The 23,644-nt window shown below is 36.2% G+C and overlaps 1 protein-coding gene across 1 annotated transcript in view; it reads right to left on the reverse strand.

The window, feature by feature from the left end:
- Positions 1-22,722, reverse strand: part of LOC105035669 (methionine aminopeptidase 2B) — a 24,715-nt gene extending 1,993 nt beyond the window's left edge. Inside the window, 14 exon segments of the mRNA XM_010911306.3 lie at positions 396-430; positions 433-612; positions 967-1,110; positions 1,491-1,587; positions 5,945-6,039; positions 6,209-6,300; positions 6,378-6,523; positions 6,674-6,773; positions 11,827-11,934; positions 12,018-12,054; positions 16,354-16,377; positions 16,380-16,497; positions 20,370-20,495; positions 22,573-22,722. Coding sequence (XP_010909608.2) covers positions 396-430; positions 433-612; positions 967-1,110; positions 1,491-1,587; positions 5,945-6,039; positions 6,209-6,300; positions 6,378-6,523; positions 6,674-6,773; positions 11,827-11,934; positions 12,018-12,054; positions 16,354-16,377; positions 16,380-16,497; positions 20,370-20,453 — 1,260 coding nt within the window. The 5' untranslated portion in view covers positions 20,454-20,495; positions 22,573-22,722.
- Positions 22,723-23,644: the final 922 nt, after the last annotated feature.

Here is a 23,644-nt window from a genome sequence, read left to right on the forward strand (position 1 = left end):
AAGCATATGTAGAAAGATTCGTGACTTCTTCCACTGCAACAGACCTATAAATAACACAGAATGTTTTTATCATCAATCAAATAGAAGTACTAACTGCTGACACTTCAGGGAATCCTCAATGTATACCATATATTGATAAAATAAAGATGGCTGACAATATTAGACCAAGCTTCTATGCTCAACTATACAAGAGGACAAAGGTAAAATGCTTTAAATTAGTCAAAAGCAATACAGTAGGAAGGCATTCAAATCAGGACCTGATGAAATTTAATTTCCTCAACCTATATCTCAATCAAAGCCACAGTCATCATCACAGCAAGCTTCACGCAATCAAGCCAAAGCAATGTCCATGATGCAAAAAAAAAAAAAAAACACAGGTATGCCGTCATATATACCTGAACAATACCAGCATCACACAAGTTCTTTAGGCCATGAGATATTTAGTCTCTCCAATGCGGTCTAAGTAGCGCCGGCAAAAGGCCAATGTTGAAAAATGCTTGTTGATCGTTGCAAGAAGCTGCTTTGCTCTAGGCAACCTTAATGGTACGTGTCCTGCATCAAAATTTTTCATGTAATGGCTGCATTCCAGGTCCTCCCTGACATATCCCTTCCCTGCAAAATAGCACATCAGGTGTGTTAACATCTTCAAGTATATATTATCTGTTTGAGTGCAACCGTCAAGTCCATTTAGGCTGACACAAGCCAAACATTTTGTTCGTCAGCAACTTTTGCATGTTTATATTGAACTTGAGCTTATGCTAACCTAATTAATGCCAGAATTCTACGCTGACACCGATTAACTGGAATGGTGGTTTAATTACAAAAGAATTAATTAACTCATGCCAATAACTACAAATCAATTGCTATTAAATAAATCCAACTGGTCAGAATATTCGCTAACCATGAAGAAAGTTCCTTATTTTTCGGAGTGCAGCTTACAATGAGGGAACAAATGTACCATCTTACCTGTTGATGCAAAAGTCTCAATTGCGAAAAATTCACCCTCCTCCATCTTCGTTTGCTCGCCACCTTTTACTATAGGAACAGATTTCCCAGCATGAATTTGATATGGCCCAATGCTGTGTCCATTCAGGTTCCGTACACTTTTAACTGGCAAGAAGAAGCGAAGAGGCATAAGCAGATTGCACATATTAAAGAACAAAAAAATTGCTTTGACAATTCAATATCATCAAAATAAGGCAACAGATGACTGATAGAGTTAAGCTAATATAATCAAGTTACAGTATAGGCCTGCCACTCGTCAATTTGAAAATGTTGCTATACTTGATATTAGTGAAGTATAATGTTTCTTGTACGAGATCAAATGTGGGAAGGAAGTCTTACACTCAACTGCCAATCATGTGCTTCATACCAAGAAAATTATTTAAACAAAAAAGAAAGATCCAAGAAATACTGTTAACATCCAATAATTCAAGGCAAATGTCATACAGAACAGTGAAAACAGTATCATATGCTATAGGATGTCGTACCTTGGTACACTTTTCCATTAATTTCAACTTCATATGATTCCATAACCTCTTGGATTGCAGCACCAACATCACAGAGTCTTACATCTACTCCAGATTCCTAGACATTAAATGTAAGTATAACTATTACAATATAAAATTAACACATCATTTTGTACTGAAAGTCCAGATTCCAGCAACTTCACAACCTATAGAAGTTTCCTTCCATAAAATTCAGAAATAACTCCCAAACATTGTAATGCCATAAATGATGAGAAGCCAATATCAGATTGAACAATTTTAGGATACCATAGTTTCTTATACCCACCCTATTTAGTCATATGCTGCTTATATTAACTTCCTGCTGCACATTTAGCAAGATTCTATGTCGCCCACTTGGCACAATGTGCTTATTGTGCTCTACCAAATACGCCCAAAATGTGACTTGGCAAACATGAGTAAGGAAAGAAACGTGCTGTTAATGGATATTAAAGAATAAATGTCTTACAAGGAAGATGTTTCGTCCTCCAGAATAACCATGCTAGAAAGCTTTCATATTGATTACAGACATCTAGTAGACCTTTGCTGTGTATATTTTATTCTCAGCAGCATATCATCTGCTATGAATCATTTTTAACATGCTTTAAAACTTCCGCTAATCATCATTAAAAGAGACAAAACCACATTAAATTAGTAACAGCACACCAGAAATTAGCATCAAATAACATAATTACAAAAAAGATGAAGTTCTCAAATGTAATGGATATTCAAAAATTCAAATAAATAAGCATCTCAATGTGCATTAACTTTTATAGTTGAGTATCACAGCAAATGAGACAAACACTATAGAATGGAGTTGGTGAGAAATTCTAGGTTCCAAGTAAAGCTGATCATGGACCGGGCCTCAGGCCTAAACTCTATTTTTAATCGGGCTTCCGGCCGGGCCTATGTAAAATTTGACATTTTCTGGACCCAAGCCCGGCCCATGATCAGATCTAGTTCCAAGTCACTTCATGTCAAGATATGAGACGCCATGGTAATATGTCTGTGTAGCAAGGTCACAGTACGACTTTGGTTACTCCTGACCATCAGTACTGATGCATGAATTAAAAAAAGTTTAATAATATAGAACTGCCACATTTGCTGTTTACATCTAAACAGCACTTTAGTGGATTTACAACTTCTAAGTTCTCGAATAAGAAGACAATTAATAAACATCAAAGTGTAGCTACCAACCCTTAATATTCCCAACATGAAAGCGAGTGGATTGTGTGGCCTGTCTCTGCACTTACAAGTTTATAAGATGGTCTTACAGAAATCCTCCAGTTTGGTAAGATACTATTTTCTGTATTGGCAAGTTTATTGAGTGTCTTTTAAATGAAATTTTATTATATATAAACTCACCAGTGGAATGCTCCAATCATGCACATGCCAATCCAACTCCAACCTCCAACCTAACCCAACTCATGCAGGCACATGCCCACATCTACACATAACCATCATAAACAGGCATATTCTCAATTGTCTAGCTAACGAATGCTTCTTCACAAACAATCTGACAAGGTTGACCATCGATGATCCCACACTTGCAGTTAGTACTTCAAAAAGGTTCATTTTACTAACAGAAGCCCCTCAAAAGGTTCTATTTTATGTGGGCAGATGGTGCATGGTGGTGCTTGTTTGAGCATTTCAACCTTAGAAATAGTGCCAGTGAGCTGCATTGCAATCTGGCACGTCATTGCACCATTCTCAGTTTTGCTTGTGGCCCAGTGCACATAGATGCATACTTTTTGACACGTCATCACTTGCTTGCTCCTGCCATCTTCTCCTTGACTAAAGATTGTTTGGCTCATGGATTATGTACATGTATAAATTAGGAGTTTTGCCCTCTATGGTTTGTGATTATCATACTTGTGTATTTTGTAGCAAGGAGGAAAAGAGCTAACAATTAATTTTGACAATGGAGAAAGTATTGGATGATAATGACTTAGTTTTCCCCATCTGGAGCAAGGTAACATAAAGTAAATGCAATCCTGGTAGGAATATCCCTGGAAATGAGTTCTCAAGCATAAATCAATCACTTATATGCATGGGAATTTGTTGAGAGAGAGGAATATATTTCTAAACTTACATATTGTAAATGTGCTAACAGAGAGCTGGCAACTTGCAAGTAAAGATGTTTGCAAGATTTTAGGGAGAAATTAAGACTAATGCTATGTGCTACAAAGGATGATGGTAATAGCTCTAAGAGAATATCAGAAAGAAAGTTCTATTAAAGTAACAAAAATGAGCCCATAGGCAACTTCAAATAGAAGCTTAACAGAACGGTTCCTGCAGAACTCAAAATCTGAAATCCAAAAGTTTCGGTTTCATCTGGAACTCACACAAAACCCAGGCCAATATGACAGTTCCAGCACAAATTTACTTATGCTGATTTATTTTATAGGGCAGGTTGTGCTATCATTTAGTCATTGTTTGTTTATTTGAATCTAAAATGCCACTTAAACTCTCAGGTGCTTCCAATTTTCTATAGATTTTGTAAAATTTGACTAGAGGAAATCAAGAGAAATATAAAATAGTTGAGTTTTGAGACATCTAAACAAGAATTAGTGGAGTAGATACGCAACTCTTTAATAATAGTCATAAGATTTGAGTTACAATTTAAGACATTTAAAATTTTAAACTAAAATTTTCCTGTGTAGGGTGTCAAGTTATAAAATCTAAAAGCTCATACTATTTTTTTAATTCATCTCTTCTTGAATTTTTTCGATTGAGAATCTTCATGCTTAAATCTTATAGATTACTCAAATCTTGAGTTTTAACTCAAGTTCTTTCAGAGTTTAAAACTTATACTCTTCTTGTTTGTTTTCTTTTTCTTGGTGAAGGCTTCAGGCTTTGCATGCCACTTCAAGCCTAAGTATCATATAGTACTATAATCAAACAGGTGTGAAACATGTGATGGGAGGCTGTGATCTTCTACTTGAAAACTACATATCTCAGCCTCAAGTGTAAGATTATATTAAGGAACAAGTGATGCAGGGCCCACGCCAGCAGCTCTTTTCTTCCTAGAATTTTTTGGTAGATATAACAAAAGAGGTTGGTGCATTCTTAAACAACCAAAACATACAAACATCCAAAATAATAAAATGTTTTGGAAAAAAAAAATAATGCCTGCTATATTGTCTCAGCTTCTTTTAGATATTTATCTTCTCTATTTTTCTTTCTACTATCCTAACTCTTCAAATTTGCTTTTTCTTTTATTTGCTAAACTTAATTTTTTTTTAAAAAAAATCTCAAATTAAAATGATCAGAACTACCAAAACCGAAACCTAGTACAGCCAGCAAAAACTAAAAATGAAACCAAGTTTTCAAAAACTGTGCTTAAAAGTGAAACAATGAGTTTCTCAAAATTGCCTTGGCCGTAGACCTGAATTTGAAAAATGAAAAGGAAACTTCAAACCATATTATGGAGAGAGATGGATGTGAACTGAATCATATGGTGAGATTGTGGATTTGCATGGAAATAAAGTGAGATGGTCATAAAAAATGGAGTACCAAGGAAACATAATACTTGGTTTGATTGGACTTGGTAAACGTTGTGTCAGCCAGACTTGGGTACATGAAACAATTAGATTGATCAGACTATGACATCTTGGTTCGGCATGAGTAAAACCAAACCTAACAAATGATAGAAAAGAGAATAATGCTCATAAAACATGGGAGGACACCAACAAAATCCAATACTTGATATGATAAGGTTGTGTCAACCCTACTAAAGTACATGAAGCCATTAGGCTGACCAAAGTTTGACTCAACCTCAATCTTTGTTAGACATGAGCGAAACCAGGTCTAAGAAATGATAGAAAAGATAAGGCATGACAAGGATATGATGATTTATAGACCTAATACTGGTGTCATTGCATAAGCATGAGTCATCTTGTCGTTGGTCTTGCCATTGTTAGCATCAAGCGAAGGACATGGATTTCCATGTAATTTAAAAAATATTATGAAGTACGGGAGAGAACAAGATGAGTGAAAAAAGAATAGTAAAATACTTATGGTATGTTCACCATTTCTGCACATACATGAAGCCTCTACTAGATTAAGTTCTGGCAAACAGCTAACTCAACACTAAATGGTCATGTTTTCATAGCTTGAACTAAAAATAATAATGATCACCATGGAAGAATCATAAAGTCAGCTGAACAAATAGGACAATGTCTATTGCTTAGAGTAATGGTTATTGTAGTGAAACCTATGCATGCAAAACATATAGATTGCTACACATTTCAAAATTGATGACCTGCTAAAGAGACATCTGCTAGAACTTTGAACTGCTAACATACGTTCTCTGCATTGCAATTGGCACTTGTTTACACATTTAAGTACAGTCAATATTAAAAAAAAACTTTATTGAGAAAGGGCCAGCTAAATTTCTCAAGAAAGAGAGCAACACAAAACAAGGTGTAGTTGAATACTTTAACTCCAGTATTTGTAGCTTCCCTTGAAGCCTCAAGCAATGGATTAAACATGGGATTAAATGCCACTGTAAATGCACAATCAACTATATGACCTGAAATGACAACAAAATGCCGTATTCAGTTAGTAAAGTGAACAGCCACAAAATTAATTATAAAATCATATTTGTGCAAAAGAGTTAACATATGAACATTAGAAATGTGGCTATGTAGAGGTGCAGATGTAAACAGCAAGAAAAAAGTGAAAGAATACATGGGTATTACCATCAACTTGGGTTCCAAAGTCTAACTTCATCACATCATCATACTGAAGTACAGTTTTGTCACCAGAGTTTGGAGTCCAATGGGCTGCAACCCTAGTTAATAAGAGGTAGTTTGTTCAATAGAAGGACAAAACTAGTAAAATAAAGAAGACGTCAAAAAAGACTATTACCAATTTAAGGAACATCCTGTTGGAAAAGCAATGCCTGCTTGAAGACCGTTCTCCTTAATAAGTTTCCGAACCATATCTTCCAAAGTTTCACACAGGTCGGTCATTAAAATTCCAGGCTTTAAAATACTCCTTATATATTTCCGAACCTAACCATAAATTACAAGAATTGTGATCCCCAAAATGGACAACCTTGAGCAACACATGCTTTCAAGGCCAATCTAAGTATATTATCATAAACTCAGATAATCAAATGTAAATACATGTGACCATCAGAAACCATTAATAAGAACTCTAACCTGTCTATGAACTTCTGCTGCACGGCGAACTGCATTATACATGGGTTTTTGTAGCCGTTCCAATTCCCTCTTTTCTTCGGAAGTTGTCCTCCATAAGTTACTAGTTACAAAACACTCCAAATTACTGATGAAAACTTCGAAAAGAAGTGCATGTGAAAGTGTGGTAGAAAAATAACTTCAAGCAATTGTTAAATGTCACATATATAGATACAAAATATAAGAGATTTTTCCAAAAAAAATACAATTATAATTTTTTTTACCAATGTGCCCCTCAAAACAGAAAAGCACAAAAAAATGGGTGAAGTCTTCAAAGAAAAAGAGGGATCTGAGCATAATCCACAATCTGCCTGCCTCCTCAGTCCTCCATGCTTCACTTCCCAAAGCTCTCTCTCCACACACACACATCCCACTTTATTTTAAGGCACCCAAACCTCAAGGAAATGAAGATAGTGCACCATAGACAAGAAACCAGGGACCTTCCCTATGGGTCAAAACTTAAAAGCACAAAGAGGTGGATCTCAGTTTCTTGATTGTGCCTCATCTTATGCTCCCTGGCACTAAGAATGTTGTGGCGTAACTCCTCTTTGTATGAACTAAACTCCCCGCAAGTTGTAACAAATAAAGATGCTCTCTTAAGCAGCATTTTACATACTGAACCATCTCAGGCAGCCTGCAGACGTGGGTATGGTATCGGATGGCATGGGGCTTGATACACCCCCATATCAACATGTTATGGGTGTTGTGCTGGCTCCAACAGTGTACCATGTGTTAGTATGGGAGCAAACTATATTACGCTAAACAAGGCCCGATACCAAGACTTGAAACATTGCTCCGGAGTGTTTTTATAATGTGTATACTGATGTTGTTGCAATGATTATCTACTTCCAAATGCAAATTCTTGTGCAAGTATCACAGTGTTAATCAAATAAAAACATCAATTATCATTCTATCAGTAATTCGAGAAAATTCGCCACCTTAAAAGCACCTAAAGCACAGGTGGAGATGTTAAACTATGCTTAACTAATAATGAGTTAAATGTGGTCACCAACAACCAAAGAATACAATAACTCTAAAATTAATTTGTTGATGCTCTTTTGTGTGGTAACTTCTAATTTTGGTCAGGGATAACTGATACTTTTCTTTATTTTGTTTTGGGGGTTTTGTGCAAGCCCTATTTTTATGGAGCTCCCCCAGTTACTACTTTTACTACTGAAAAACTATTGCCATTCACTTAGGTAAAGTGCATGTTCATCTAGAGCATGAACGATGATGTAAAGGTGGATTCTACGTGCAGGTAGCAATGTTTGTGTACGTGTGTGAGAGAAAAGGACGATAGGAGGTGAAACCAAGCATGTTGGAGACTTAACCCATCCTTTAAATGCTATTTTTCTATTTCCTTTTTTGGTTCTTGTGATAAAAAATTAGGGATCTCCTTTTCCATTTTCTAACATGGAGAGGATTGATGTGGCAATGGCGACCCTGTAATGTGAATAAATTATATACCATTATTCTTCTGCAAATAAAATTCAAAAATAATAATTTTAGAAAATTTTCAAAAATAATTATTTGAACATTTTTATTAAAGGACGTTTAAAGGTCGAACAAATTATTATCAACCAAACAAACACATTTTGAAAATGTAAATATAAAACCTTACTCCATCTACTAGGGTTTATAAGAAAGGTAAAATGCATGAACATAGGACTTGAAACCTCATTATCAACCTTGATTTTCCATCCCCTCTCTTACAGCAAAAGGTCTAGCTTAGTTGTGGATACAACAAAGCTTAACAAACTTTTTCCAGGATAGACAACAGAGATGATAAATCAATTTAACTTAGAAGTCCCTACACTCTAGAAATCATTATCTTTGACTCCTCCACAGACCATCAACAATCTCTCTCCATACCACCATCCTATCAGGAACCCTTATCCATCTTCCACGAAATTAAATGCATTGCATCAACAAAAAAATCTTCCTTGAAATTGCATAATTTGTAGCTGATGATCCATGAAAAAGTCCATGATTTAAAGATGTTTGGTTAAGAATAGCTACAACTCACAATCACTCCTCACCCTTCCTCTGTGTCCTTCCCATCATGTCTATAGGTATGCATGTTCATAATACAACTAAGTGCAAATGCCTCTAATACAACAAGAAAAGATAACGGAGATCACAAAATCAACATTCAACTACCGTAATATTGCAATCAAGTAGAGAATGTCTTTTCCATACATTTAAACTAATTTGTAGCACATATTGTAATCATCCTTTATAACATAACATCATGCAACCCAATCAAGTATGCAAGCATTCAACCTCATTCCTGACTTCGTGGTATCGTAGTGATTAAATGCCTGATCTATCATTCTTTGTCAATCCAATTTCCTCTTTCTATTGCACTTTCCTTATAGCATCCACCTCTCCTATATTTATTCTTGTGCTCATCTTTGCTTTCATAAATTCTAATAGGACGTCACCAGAAGCCTCACACCACAACCCTCCACCTCCAACCCAATTTTTTATCTTTTACTAGAAAGTTATACAATCTACATCAAGCATCGACATCTCGGTATTGAACCCTGTATTGGTACTATCCTATTCTAGTGTCAATACACAATACGGTATGAGATGACGAGATGCACTAAGTGTTGGTACAGTACGAGATGGTGAGGCATATCGAGTATCGGTATGGTACAAGACTGCATGCCGATTTAGTACTATACTATATGGTATGCTTGGTATGGTATGATACCGACTAGGATGGCAAACCTTGATCTAGGTAATAAAACAAAAAATTCCAAAGACTTAGCTAATTCTATAGTAGTTCAAAGATAACGAGAAACCATGTTGCAATACCAAAATAACATACAAAGCTAAAATTCTTGAGGATTTTTTGGTTCCTTCCTTCAAAGTTGGATGTAACTCATACAACTTAAGGAAAACATATGGAGTCTTAAGTTATTTGGTAGCAAAGAAAAATAAACATTAGTTCAGGAACAATTCAGCATATGGGAATCTTTTATATAAGTGCTTTTCTGAAAACTCAACATAGAATGAGGAGGTTTAGAATTTTGAGTAGAAGAACTAAAAAAACCATAAATCTAATTATTTTCCTTTGTATTTTTCACATATCTTCACTATTCTCTTGCTCTATACATCAAATATACATATACTAGAATGGAGGCCCTGCTTGTGCAAAGATCTCCATTCATCACATGGACACCAGATTAATAACGTTATTGGTAGAGCTCTTTATTTTGAATAACAAGGCTCTCATTTAGCATGGTTCTTTATCAAAATATAAAAATATAATATCACTAATAAAAAGCTAATTAGCTTATCAAACCGTATTAAATAAAGAAATTTTCATTAGCACTACTAAATTAATACAAAAATTTATAATATTATTAATAACTATATTTTCTTAATATATGTTAATGTTAATAAAAACATTTTTCATTGTACCATACCCCGCCCATATCCCTCTTGGGTCATTAGATTACACTAATATTTTATTAATTTCTATTGCATTTTTATGATCATGATCTTGCCAATGACCCTGCTATATTGCATTTAAATATCCCCTAGATACAATACTTTTGTATTTCTTATTATACGCAGGTTAAGATTATGATCTTACTATTTTATAGCAATATATTATTTTATTATATCAATAGATATACATATACTATTAGAATTTTGTATGTGATTGTATATCATAATATTAATATCAAAAATTCATTTTAGAAAATAACTAGGCTCTTAGAATCTTGTAAAGTGATTATATATTATAATATTAATATCAAAAATTTATTTTAGAAAATAATTAGGCTCGTATATCTATGATATTATTCTATTTCTATTATATATTCTTTTATATCTGTTGTGTATTGCATTTCAATAACAGTTGAAAACAGGAGAAATAACTGCACCCCGTCCGTTGTGTAGGTTATATTCTAGTCATTCTGTTATTCTGAATGCTATTGCTACATCTTCAAGTTCATCAGCTCAAACACCTTGTACTTAAACAATTAGTCAGCATTTTACTGGAGTTCCTTCATGCTCTTCTAGATAATGTGCATAAGGATTGCCCCATAACACATCATCTAAGCAAGAAATTGACACACAAATAGACTCAAATGCTATATGAAAATGAATAAAATGAAAGCAAGGTATGTATATTGGTTTATAAGATTAATTAGCAGCATGCTTAATTAGAATATACAAACATTCCCTTGCAAGGTCATACCTCACACATTCCTAGACAAAAGAAGCAACAGGTACATCAACAAATCCTTCTAGTGATCCACATGTTAAAGTGTACTGTCACTCATACTATTGCACCTAGCCAACTAAAAGCCCTCATATATGGATGACTTGATTCGACAAACTGTTCCACACCAATACTATTCTAAACTTCAATGAATCATTGATATTCAATAATGGAAAGTTTCGCTTAGTAATAATTTCAATGATCTAAATTCATCAAACAGATGATAAGATTACCTGCTAAAGGTTCTGAGCAACTAGGTGGATTTCCTAAATTTCATATCAAAGATGTTTCTTCAGTTGATCGGGTGCCAGTTTTATATTGAGGCCAAGTGTTGAATGGCAATGTAATCTTTTATAAAAGTCAACTGTTGAGTTTGGAGAGAGGAAAGCTACCTCTAGATTTGGCGAGAGGAAAGCTACCACTAGAATTTAAAGAATTTGGATGGCTTGCATGTCAGGGATGGGCAATCAATACCATTACCCCAACTAAGCATCAATATTCAGCTATCCACTTCCATACACTGTAGGTATAAGCAAGAACAACCAAAAAAATGGTATACCCACTTCCACGTAATCAAAATAGGCAGCATTCATCAGCTGCTACAAGGTTAAAAATTTATAACTTCATGTTCGTAGGATGTCATTGACAAACACTAACATGATTTGTAGATGAACAGGAATTCTTCATCAATAATACATAACCAATATAACAGAAGAAATAATTAAAAAGAAATATAATAAGTAATGAAACTCAATAATCAGGTCAATGAGATTTAAAAAGCGAAAGTCTTACTTGCCAAGAGAGCATATGGAGAAATATATATGTCATTTTATGCGATGCTCTTTACAAACAATAATCTGCAAGACAATATGCTTACTCATCCTTATACTGTTGGATTTCACCCTCAGGAAACTCCCCAGATGGGAAAAGTTCATCAACAGGGACTGATGGCGGATCAGTCTGCTGAAGAGATTCTTTCTTCTTTCTGTAAAGGAGACAGGAATTATCAAACACATGCATATCTGGAGCTTTAAACATTTAATAGTAAGGTCACACAGAAACATGTACTTGGTTCTGCTTTTCTTTTTCTTCTTCTTTGTAGCTTCTGGTTCCAAGATTTATGAAAACCAGGTACCAAACAATGCATGCAAAATCATAGTCTTGCATTAGTTCAGAAAGGACATATAAGAACCAAAATAGAACATCAAACAGATAGTTAAATAGCATCTACAAACAAGGATGTGATCATAGACATCAAGAAAGTAAACTCGTACAATTGACGTTCTATTATCTCTGAAGCACAAAGCTGAAAAATCTGGATTCAGGAAAATTGACAAATTTTTTATGCCAAGATTTATGCACATGGTTTTCATGCATAAAGTTTTCATTGGGGAACAGTTTGATATAGAACTTGTCATAATTGTTGCAAATAAGCCGTCAGACCACCATAGTGTAAAGCCTACTTCTTCATCTTTGCCAACAAGAGCAGCATCATTTTCTTAGAAAAGAAAGGAAAAAACTTCAGCACATGAACCCCATAACAATTAGGTTAAAAATCTGTGATTATCTCTCAATTCTTCCATATGATAGACCAAGATAGCAAAACATCTACTGGCCATCCAATAACCTAGAATGTCATCTGAAAGTTATCCTACTTCAATTGTGTTTAATTATCCTTTGTTTTAGTTTGAATGATTACACTGTAACAAATCATGCTATCCCATAATCACTTTGAACTCACCGAACTGAAACCCTGCCTAACCCAATCAAAATATGTGTTGGATTCAGGCTGGGCATCTAGACCCAACAGGCTGACAAGATTTGTTCATCTAATGGAAAGCAAGATCTAAGTCTCCATACTCTCAGTCCAGCTTAGAGAGCCAATGGTCAAACTCCCAACCTGTCCAGACCAAGTCTCAGACTCCCAATTTTGTTGGTTAAATTTAAGAAAAATAAGGATCACTCTTTTATTCAATAGGATGGATTTTTACTGGCTTACTCTTTATTACTTGCTAGTACTTTGTATTAAGCAAAATCTATTTCTTAACTCTAACTTGCTTCTGTTTTTGCATGGTTTTAAATCTGGTGACCCCTTGCTGACCCAAACCCAAGAGGTTTAGTTATGACCCAAACCCAAGAGGTTTGGCTATGGATATGCATTTTCCACCCATTCAAAATCCAAGTTAATTTTGGTTGACCATTTTCCGATGCATTGAAATGAACTGTCCCAAACCTAAACCCAAACACAAATCAGCCCTGCCAAATGTCAAGTCTAACATTAGTTCATACAATAACTTTTTTAAGAACAAAATTACGCATCATGGAGAGTCAATCATAAGCTTTCCCAAACACATAGATGACCTCATTTCCTCTTTCCACTAATAGTGAGAGAAAAAATAAATCATTATGTTGCCATCCTACCATAAGCAAACTGCTACATGGTCCAAGTGTTAGTTTTTATGCTCTTTTATCATCCTCTTCAGTACCTTAATAGAATTATTTCGACAATATACATTGCAAGTCCCATGCCACTATCTCAATTTTCTTCCATTTCACTCCCATGCAATTCCACATAAAAACCTGTTCCACTAGCATGTTTCTCATTTAAAAATTTCCAGATATACTCTTCTTATCCATCCTGCATCTCACCATAGTCACTAAAATTGTATATTGGTTGAATGAGCAATGCCACATGATGTTGGATATTGGTTGCCCAAATTTAGGTGCTTCAGGCCTAGCTGCCTAGGCAGCTCCTATTTTGTGAATAGGCCACCCAGAAGGTGCCCAAGCAGACTATCTAATCTTCTTTGAATTAGAACTCTTGTCATGCCTTAAAAAATTGACATGATACCCTAATATTTGAATGAGCAATATGAATCAAGAACAGCCATAAATATACTCTTGAACACTTTCAAAAGAAAGTCAACTAAGCTTAATCTCTTAGGTAGTGTTTGGATGCCCCAATTCTGGATGGAATAAAGGCTTATTCTATCTTATCCCCCCAAACAGGTGAAAAAGGCGTGATAGGCCACCCTAGTTTAGCAATTTCGGTCGACCCTCCCTTATTCCCATCTATCCTGGTTTAGCTATTGCATGGTGGACCATAAAATAGCTTATTCTAGATCTTTAATGAGCATTAATTGCACTTTATTCTAGATATATGAAATAACGGAGCATTAATTGCACCTTATTCTCGGTGGAATAGCAGATTTCCAACCAAACAAAAATCTGAATAATAAGGATGAATAGCTATTCTCTGAGAATTCATATTCCTATTCCAGGAATAAGAAAAGGATATCCAAACACTACCTTAGCTACCTAATTAAGGTGTAACCATCAAGATCAAGGTTCTCAGTTCCGATACTGGTCGTCGTTTCGATCGACCAGCGGCACGGTTAGGTACGGTTCTGTACCAGATCGGATCGAGGCAAACCGACAAAGGAAGAGACGTTCCGAGGAAGAGAGAAAGAGAGAAAAAGAGAGGAAGAGAAAGAGAGAGGAAGTGAAAGAGAGAGGGGGTCGCCGAAGAGGCGTCGGCTGACCGCCGTAGCCGTCGGGTGGCCGCCGTAGCCATCGGGCAGCATAAACGCCGTCTACAGCTCCACAGTATGAAACAGGGACGATCGTCCCTATTTCACAGGCTTTTTTAAAAAAACTCAATAACAATGAAGCCGACAATGGGTTTGTCGGCTTCACTGTTTCTAGTCTTTTTTAAAAAAATTTGAAATAGTGAGCCGACAAATCGTTTGCCGACTTCACTATTTTTTAATTTTTTTAAAAAAATCCTACAAAGTGAAGCCGGCAAACGAAATGCCGGCTTCACTGTTCTTCTTCCCCTTTAAAAAAGGCCGATGCTCGCCGCTTCCACGACTCCGCCCGTGCCGCTTTCGCCGCCCGGTGGCCACGACGGCCACCCAGAAACCTCCGACGCCTCCCGCCATCCCGTACTCCCATCTCCGGTGGTCTCCCCCCTCTCTCTCTTTCTCGCTCGTTGCGGCAGCCCCATCGAGCAAATCGAGCCGCGACGGCTTCCGCCACCCTCCGATGGCCACAGAGAGCCACCGTCGGCTTCCGACGGCCTCTCCCTCTCCTCCTCTCTCTCTGCCTCTGTTTCTCTCTCTTTCTTTTTCGGCACCGACGTGTGCCATTTTCTCCATTGGGACCATCCTAGTTCCCGTCAGTCTGATTCGACATGCTCCGAACCGTCCGATTCAGGACGGTTCTGATCAAGGTGGCTCTATATGTGTGTTAGCCACCTATACCAAGCAAACCATCTCGACAGGTAGGACTTGAATTATCATTTAGCATGAGTCATGCATTAGGCTGGTTGGGTTGCAGAGGAGGAAATCCCACCAGTCATTTTAGGTGGCATCCAAACACCTTAGTTACAAGTAATGAATATCCCCAACTTTTTATTGCTTTATCTACAATTTAGTATCATTTGCTAGTAACTTGTTTCAATAACTTGAATCATTAAGATTTTTCTTACGATCAAATTTCTATTATATAATATATAGAAGTCATAAACATGTCACTTTATACCAAAATAGGTCATCAAGCAAATGGAGGTGCTTTAATTGCCATAACTTGTCCTTACCTTATTTCTAGTTCTTCTCATTATTTTATATTTTATACTTTTATAGTGTTTTCAATATTTTCTATACATATTCTGCCTAAGCTTCCACCTAAGAACTTGCTTTCTGTGAAAGTTTCAAGAGCTCCCTCTGTCACCTACATACTGCAAAGGTTCGCCAAACTAGTACCAATATGAGTCGGCAACTGGCATGGTATGGTACCATCCATATCGTATCGTTCCACAGCAAACTTTTGTTTTTGAATTTTCTTAACCGAAGTCGGCAAACGATAAAAAATAAATAGATCCTCTTTTTTGAAATGAAACAAGGGAGGCTCGGAAACTCTAACTCCCTCTTTCTGAGCCTTCACTCCCTCTCCCTCAAATTCACAAGAACTGACATTGATGGGATTAGATGACCTTTGATGTCTTCATGACAAGGGAGAGAGGTTGGAAGATGAGTAGGAGGGAGGAGAGAGAAGGTAGAGCCAATTCGAGCCGATCCGCCATCGTCATCCATCAGAGTGACGGTATTGAAGCCTATTCCAAGCCCTCGTCTTCCGATTTCTCCTTGAAGGACCGGAGTGATGAAGCTATCGAAGCCTTCATCTTCCATTTCGAGCCCTCATCAATCTCACATTGAATTGAAAGGATTTCTAGATGTCGCAAACTGAGCCTTTGAACTGCACTAGTAACCGACCAGTCCAGTTCAATACATTCCAAACCGGTCAATTCAGCGACAATGACTTCCATAAGACTACTTTTGGATGAGTTCATTAAAAAAACATTACATTATAGAAAACATGTAATTATAAGGGTTTGGCATGCAACCTGGCAAGCCTTCAGAAGCTGGCCATCTTCCTGCACCTCTTCATCATCCTGTGAAGGAGGCTGAGAAATAACAGCCTTACCATTGCCAACAGCAGGCTCTGAACCTTTAGCATCTAATGTTTCAATTTTGTCCCCCTTGAGTACCTGCGCAAAATAACACATGCCTAAGATCGTACAAGTATAAAGGCCATAATGTGGCTTCAGCAAACAAGAGATAGAGAGGGTGAAAGCTATAACAAAATACTAATGTTGATCAAGACAACAGTTACAGAGCTTTCATAAACTATCTTAATACTTTTAGGAGGCATGATAATTCAAAGATACAGTGTATCTTTGGAGACCCAAGATCATATATCCATTTCCTCTAGTTTAAAGTGATAAAACATCCAGTTGATGTTGAGAGAGAAATCACATAGAAAAGGCTTCAATAATCTATAATATGGGTTAGAATTTCGACCGCTATCCAATTTCCTAAACCCACATGCTTACCTTGATTGTTGGGTCAACAAGTTGGGTCTGGATCCAGTAAAACTAACCAATTGGTAGGTCAAGTACAATTCCAGATTTCCAGTAATTGGGCTGTGACCTAACAAATCGATACTCAAACTTATTTATACTAATTATTATTGATTTATTTTATCATACACGCATTACAGATATTAAATATTATATCAAGGATTAAAATCCCTAAATCTAACCTTGTCCCCAGCCCTACCCCGCCCTCTCCATGACATCAGATTATCTCCCCTATCCTCTCCCTTCTCTATGCTCTCCTCTTGGCCCCCTCCTTACTCCTCTCCTCCCCCTCTCCACTACTACCTTGCCCTCCCCCCCCCCCCCTGAGGGTCCTAGGACTCCTTGTCTCCTCTTTTTCTACATATCTTCTTCCAAACCTCACCATGACACCATGAGCTCACCCCAAACCAATCTATCTAATGCTTCAACCTCGCTCTACCATCATAATCTCGTACTATGAACTGGAAATTCACCTAACAATGAGAGTTCACCTTACCCCTAGACAAATTTTGCTCTCCATTGCAATGCCAACTCCTTTGTTGTCTCCACCTACCATGATGACCTGGCCCCTTAATGTCTCCACCTATCATTGATATCCCACTTTGCCACCATTTCTCTAATTGACCCTTACCCCATAAACATCAATGCCATGCCACTTGTCATCAGCTTCGTTGTGCCCAGTCTCGCTTTTGCTTTCCCCGCCATCTCCATTTCCTTTTCGACTCTCCCATTATTGCTTTCTTTCCATGACAGTTTAAGCCAACTAAGCAAGGAGTCAAGTGTAGGTCAAGCTAGATTGGCCATATCAAAGATGCCTGACTTGACCCAAACCTAGTCCAATGCAGCCCATTCACATCCCTCCCTAATCTACACATATAGCAATTTAACCAGCATACTAAAGTCTCCATGGCTAAGGGAATTAATAAGGGTTTAGATAACATGGCAGATACTCTGGATGTTTTGGAATCTAGTGTAGATGTGGTGATTCAAGAATTTAAGTTTTTGTGAGTGTGGCTTTGCTGTTGGTGGTAATTGCAAATGTTTGAAATTTGATACAAAAACTTATAATTTATAAAGCAATCAATAGTTGGGCTTGCATTGAGAAATTATAGGGCAGTATACCAAGGTGTCCTACAAATTTAAATTCAATCAGAAAAAAGTTTAAAGATTTGACTTCGCAAATTCTTTCAAAAATTTTAAGATATATGTAATAGAATTAGTGCCAGTTGGATGAAGTGGAGAGGTGCATCTGGAATATTGTGTAAAGGTGCATATCTTGGAGACTAAAGGGAAAATTTCATAGAACAATAGCTAGACCAACCATGTTGTATGGCTCAAAGTAATGGGCAGCAAATGAAGTACATGAGAAGCTGAAAACTAGTTGAGTATGGCAGAAATGAAAATATTAAGATGGATGTGATAAAATTAGAAAAAATAAATTAAGAAATAAATATGCTAAAGAAGTCAAACACATTGCACAGATTAAGAATAAAGTACTGAAACGTTGACTGAGATGGCATAGATGTACAACAACGATCTGAGAAGACTTGGTAAGGAGACATACTCTGGTTGTGTTGAAGATGGTGAGAAAAGAAAGGGAGGTCCCAAGATGATATAGATTTGCAGAGAAGGATATCAAGAAACTGGAATAAGATAGAGATAGCCCTAAAACTTGGTGAATGGAAATCTATAAAGTCAACCCCAAACAGTTAGGAAAAGGCTAGATAGTCATTGTTATCATATAACACTATCTCATCTATTCACATGGATATGCCATATTAACAAATCTTTAATATTTCAATCAGATCTTCAATTGCACCATTATCAAGCCAAATATTTCAATTGAATTGGAACTTTAAAAGTGCTTTAACTCCATATTCTACCGCACAAAGGGATACACACTCAAAGGAGGAACAGAATTCCACACAATAAGGGACTATTAGAACCTATAACAGCTTATATCAACAACAAACTTCTACAAAGGTGCACCTGATTAACATGCCTCATGACCACATCTTTGCAGAGTACTTTGCATAGATCCAACAATATCATCCGATTTTTTATGCCCCTTCCAAATTCACACATGACCATGCTTCCAACACCACAATACTTGCTGTCCTAATTGGGTGCAAGACATACTACTATTACGCCGATCTCAAATCACTAATGGTTGCTTGCCTTCCTATAGATCCATCTCTATCCTAGCACCACCAAAAGTAATAGTCAAACTTGATTTTAATTAACTTTTGGATGTCAGGGTGCCAATTTTAAGTTTTCATCCGAAACCCAATTACCAAACTCAGACTTGGTTTGTTAGGTCCACAAGTCAGATAATATTCCCCCTCTCCCCATGACTCCTCTCCGTCATCACCTTCTCCTACCCTCGTTGCCCCTCTATAACAAATGATTTCGCTCACCACATCAAGTTTAACTCACCATCATGACCCTCCCCTCAAACCCTCCTAATTTGGCCACACCATAAGCTTACTCCACCATCCGCTCAATCCCTCCTCCCCAATAACAACCAAAACCACCACCATGACCTCACTAACCAGACCACTAGTAACTTGACCCCACCCTTTGGTCAAACCTACTAGCTTTTACCATCATCACACCAACCACCACTAGCCCCATTGCCTAATGCCCCTTTTCCCTTTCCTCTCACCCCTTTCCTCCTCATATCCACTTCCATTCTTCCCCTTCTCCTCCGATGAATTGTGCTTAAACTGACCTAGCTAACTTGCCAACAAGTTCGATTGAGCTAGGTTGATCCATGAACATGCCTAGACAGGTGCATCTTATGTAGGATTTATCTTATTAGTGATGATTAACCAACCTTACCCAACCCATCGAGACCCCTAATTTGTATCGAGACCCCTAATTTGTATCTTCCAGGAATCCATTCTTAGGTTTATCAAGATGGTATTATCAAAATTAAAACACCATCAAATGAACCTAAAAGTTAATAGGTTTTTGATAGTGTCATGGAATTAAACATATTTGCTTCAAATAAAATATCACAGTAGAAAAAAAAAAATACTAAAAGCTCATTTTAGCGACAAAACCAATGAAAAGATAAAGAATTGAAAGAATATTCTAGTGTTATGATAAAACTAGGTGTTGGAATTTCAGGCTAGTTATGAGTATAATAAAGACATGACATCAAAGTTCCCACTAGCACTATACATGCATATAAAAGCAACATTTCTCTATTTGTTGGTGTGCTATAATTATGAAACAAATTTTAGTGGCCCAACTACTTCAGGAAAAAGATTATATCAACCCTTCTTTATAAGCTAATGTTGTTCACATCCATAATATAACGTAATATTTAAAAAGATCATTTCCTAAAGTAACATGAACCATTCATTATTAGAGAAAGATGGTCATATGCACAATATAATATGATCTATTATGGAAATATATCGATAAATTATATACTTAAATAGTTATTCTGTTTAAAGCATTTTAGTGAATAAAAATTGTAAGAAATTACTAACTTTGGATTCTTGACTTTGCCCGATATGTAGTCCTTTCAAATCATGAACTGCCTCCTCCACCACTTTTGTGTTTATCCCCGCCATATCTTCTCCTGGAGCAACCTTATAATTTTTCAATTATCAAACCTGAATATTAACAGAGACAAAACAATGTATTATCACAAGGAGAAAATGCAAATGGAATTTAATCAATAAACCAAAGATTCTGCTTCTTACATAACACAAAAGAAAAAACATCAGCTTTATAGACTATGATGTCCTAACAACAAAATTAGCATTAGTCTAACTTAATGTCCACAAGTATGAATACTCAGCAATGTAAGTAGAATTGTTGGCGACCAACCCAAGGTGAAAAAAGCATTGGTACAACAAGGCACAAGTTCCTAACCATTCAAGCCAAGATTGCTGCTGTTGGTTTATATTAAGATTGGGGGATCATGCATGGCGCACATGATCACAAGCCTAATTATTTATAGGACATATAATGCACATTTCAGATCTTACAACCTGTTGTTGCAAGATTTTTTTTCTTAAATTAAAAAAATATTAGGCATCCATTTGGTAAATAAATTAGCTACATAGCTAGATTCAAATTAACTTTGCTTTGTTAACTGACTAATTTCAAGGCTCAAGTTGGACCAAATACAAAACCCAAAATAAAGCGCAGAAGTTTCACAATGAACTAAGCTAGCTTGCTTTGCCAACAACCATAGCCACATCTAAAATAGAGACCATGAAGTGATATGAGTAAGGGAACATGGGACATGTGATGTGGAAGTGCTTGCAATAGGAAATGAAGAAGGAAAAGGAAATTTAAAGCAAGATCATAACCATATGGATAACCATAGTAAGACTATTTCCCAAGTTTATAATATAGGTGATGTCATTGCTTTTTATGGCTTTACCAGTATCCCCCCATAATGTTTTGCATGTTTATTCCAGATTTGATGACTAAATCAAATTAGTTTCCTATAACTGTTTCTCAGAAGCCACTAAGAACTTAATGTTTACTGATAAGAGGTGAACAAAGAAAAAGGTAAAACAAAAGGCACCAATAACAGTCAATAAAACCATCCAATCAAAAGCATGCCCCATTGAACCTGTTAGAAGCAATTTGGTAATGCTTCATAGTCAACATGCAGAACATGCATCATAGCTAACCGCTATCTAACAGAATATACATGTCATCCCACTCGAGAAGGCATATGAGTTCAAAACTATGTAAATAAGCAAGGATAAATTACACTTGAAAAAGAAGTCCAACAAAGAACTCATTTCAGGCATCTCCTCTTTTGTTGAAGAGTCCAAATATCAAATTTATTTCCAAACTAAGATCCAAGTAACATCAGTAGATTCTCAAGTTCCTTATAAACTAGGAGCCAATAAAAAGGAATAAAATCATTGATTAATAAAGTTTGACATCAGCAATTCATATATCTTACGTAACGACTCCAAAAATTAAAACAGAATAGTTCCAAAATTCTTTTCTTCGAACCTAAAATGCAGAAAGTCATCATGTTTCTTAGAATCTGAATATAACATGACACAATGTAACCAGCACTGAGTAATACAAGAGGAAGAGGAAACATTGTTTATGGTATCACAATTTTTGGCGGGCTTACGTTGTCCACTTAGCAAAATAAAAAAGAATCAAAGAAAAAACTTTCCATGAGTCAGTATTTTTCCAATTTGATACACCTATGATGACTTAGTAATTATGCAAATCTCGAAATATGCCGAGAACTGAAATAACATTACAGAACGGGCTCATAAAAGATAAAAAAAGACGTTAGGGCAAGTTATTGAATCGATTTCTCCACAAATCCCAAAGAAACAAATCAACGCATGCAAAGAAACATCTCAGATTCTAAAATTCCAAGTAAAATTAGTATCTCAGAAATCCCAAAGAAACAAAGCAACACATAACAAAGAAACATCTCAGATTCTAAAATCCTGAGAAAAATTAGCATCTCAGATCGTAAACCTCGTCCCTTGGGTTTGTTTTCTGTTTATCATCACGAAGTTTCTAAGGTTACAGCCTCTAAAACGAATCGGATTACAAACCCTAGGCTCAATAAATTAGCACATCAAGACGAACAAAAACAGATTTTTAATTCAGGAAGGAAAATAACAGAATTTTAATTCAAGAAAGGAAATTAAAAAAAAAAAAAAGAAAAAAAACGGTAGAGAAGCCTCGGATTACCTCTCACGTCCTCTCTCCTCTTCGGAAGTGGGCAGTAGTGGGCGCTGGCCGATGGGAGCATTACCATATATACGAAGATGAGAAGAGAGGCCGGGGGGAAGCGGCGATGTCGAACAGTCAGATGTGCGACCCTTACGGCGAGGCATCTTGCGCAGCCAACCAAAAATTGCCACGTAAGAAGAATTAGTTACTATTATGGATAATATAATAGACTAGAAAATTGAAACAAGCGTATAGCACGTGCTAGCGTGCTAGCAATTTTGAAGATATAATTATATATATACACATACATCTTAATTTACAAATTTATTTCATTATAGATATTTCAATTTAGTTCAAAATATTTAATTTTATGAATTATTTTTATTTTAAAATCTTCTTAGAAAAGCTTGATTAATAAATTTTATTGTAAACTTGATTTTTATATTAAAATTTAAAATAATCTAACTAATTAATTATAGTAGCTTACTATCCAAAATTTAGTTGAAGAGTAAAAGATGTCAAAGCCATCGCATAGAAAACAAGACAAAAGAATCTCAAATAAAATAAATAATATGAATCCTTAATATCTTTTCCACATTGTTCATGATGATCATGATTACATCATAAAAATGGATGAATATATTACATAAGCAAACTATCTTGACTAAAAGAGCATATGACCCTCGCATATGTCTCAGAAAGAAAAAAAAAAGATTCTTATCTAATTAATCATATATATATATATATATATATATATAATATATATATATATAATTATATATATAATATATTCAACTCAGCTTCCCTGCACTCCCCCCTGCATGCCATGTGACATGTGCATATGATCCATGAGGTACTTGATGGTGGGGATGGTGGCCCTGATCTAGGTGTCATTGATGATCTTAAGATTGTCATCCAGTGGCACGTTCAAATCCACCCTCACGAACACTCACTTCCCCTTTAGATCCGCCTCCTTTAGCATCGACATGCTCCTCTTCATCGTCATTTTTGATCGATCGATCGGCAGAAGATATCATAGATGATGTTTTCCATGTGTAGCATGTGGAAGAAATGAGGAATAAGACTCCGA

The sequence above is a fragment of the Elaeis guineensis genome, chromosome 11 (genome assembly GCF_000442705.2).
Source record: "Elaeis guineensis isolate ETL-2024a chromosome 11, EG11, whole genome shotgun sequence".
In the NCBI taxonomy this organism is placed as follows: domain Eukaryota; kingdom Viridiplantae; phylum Streptophyta; class Magnoliopsida; order Arecales; family Arecaceae; genus Elaeis; species Elaeis guineensis.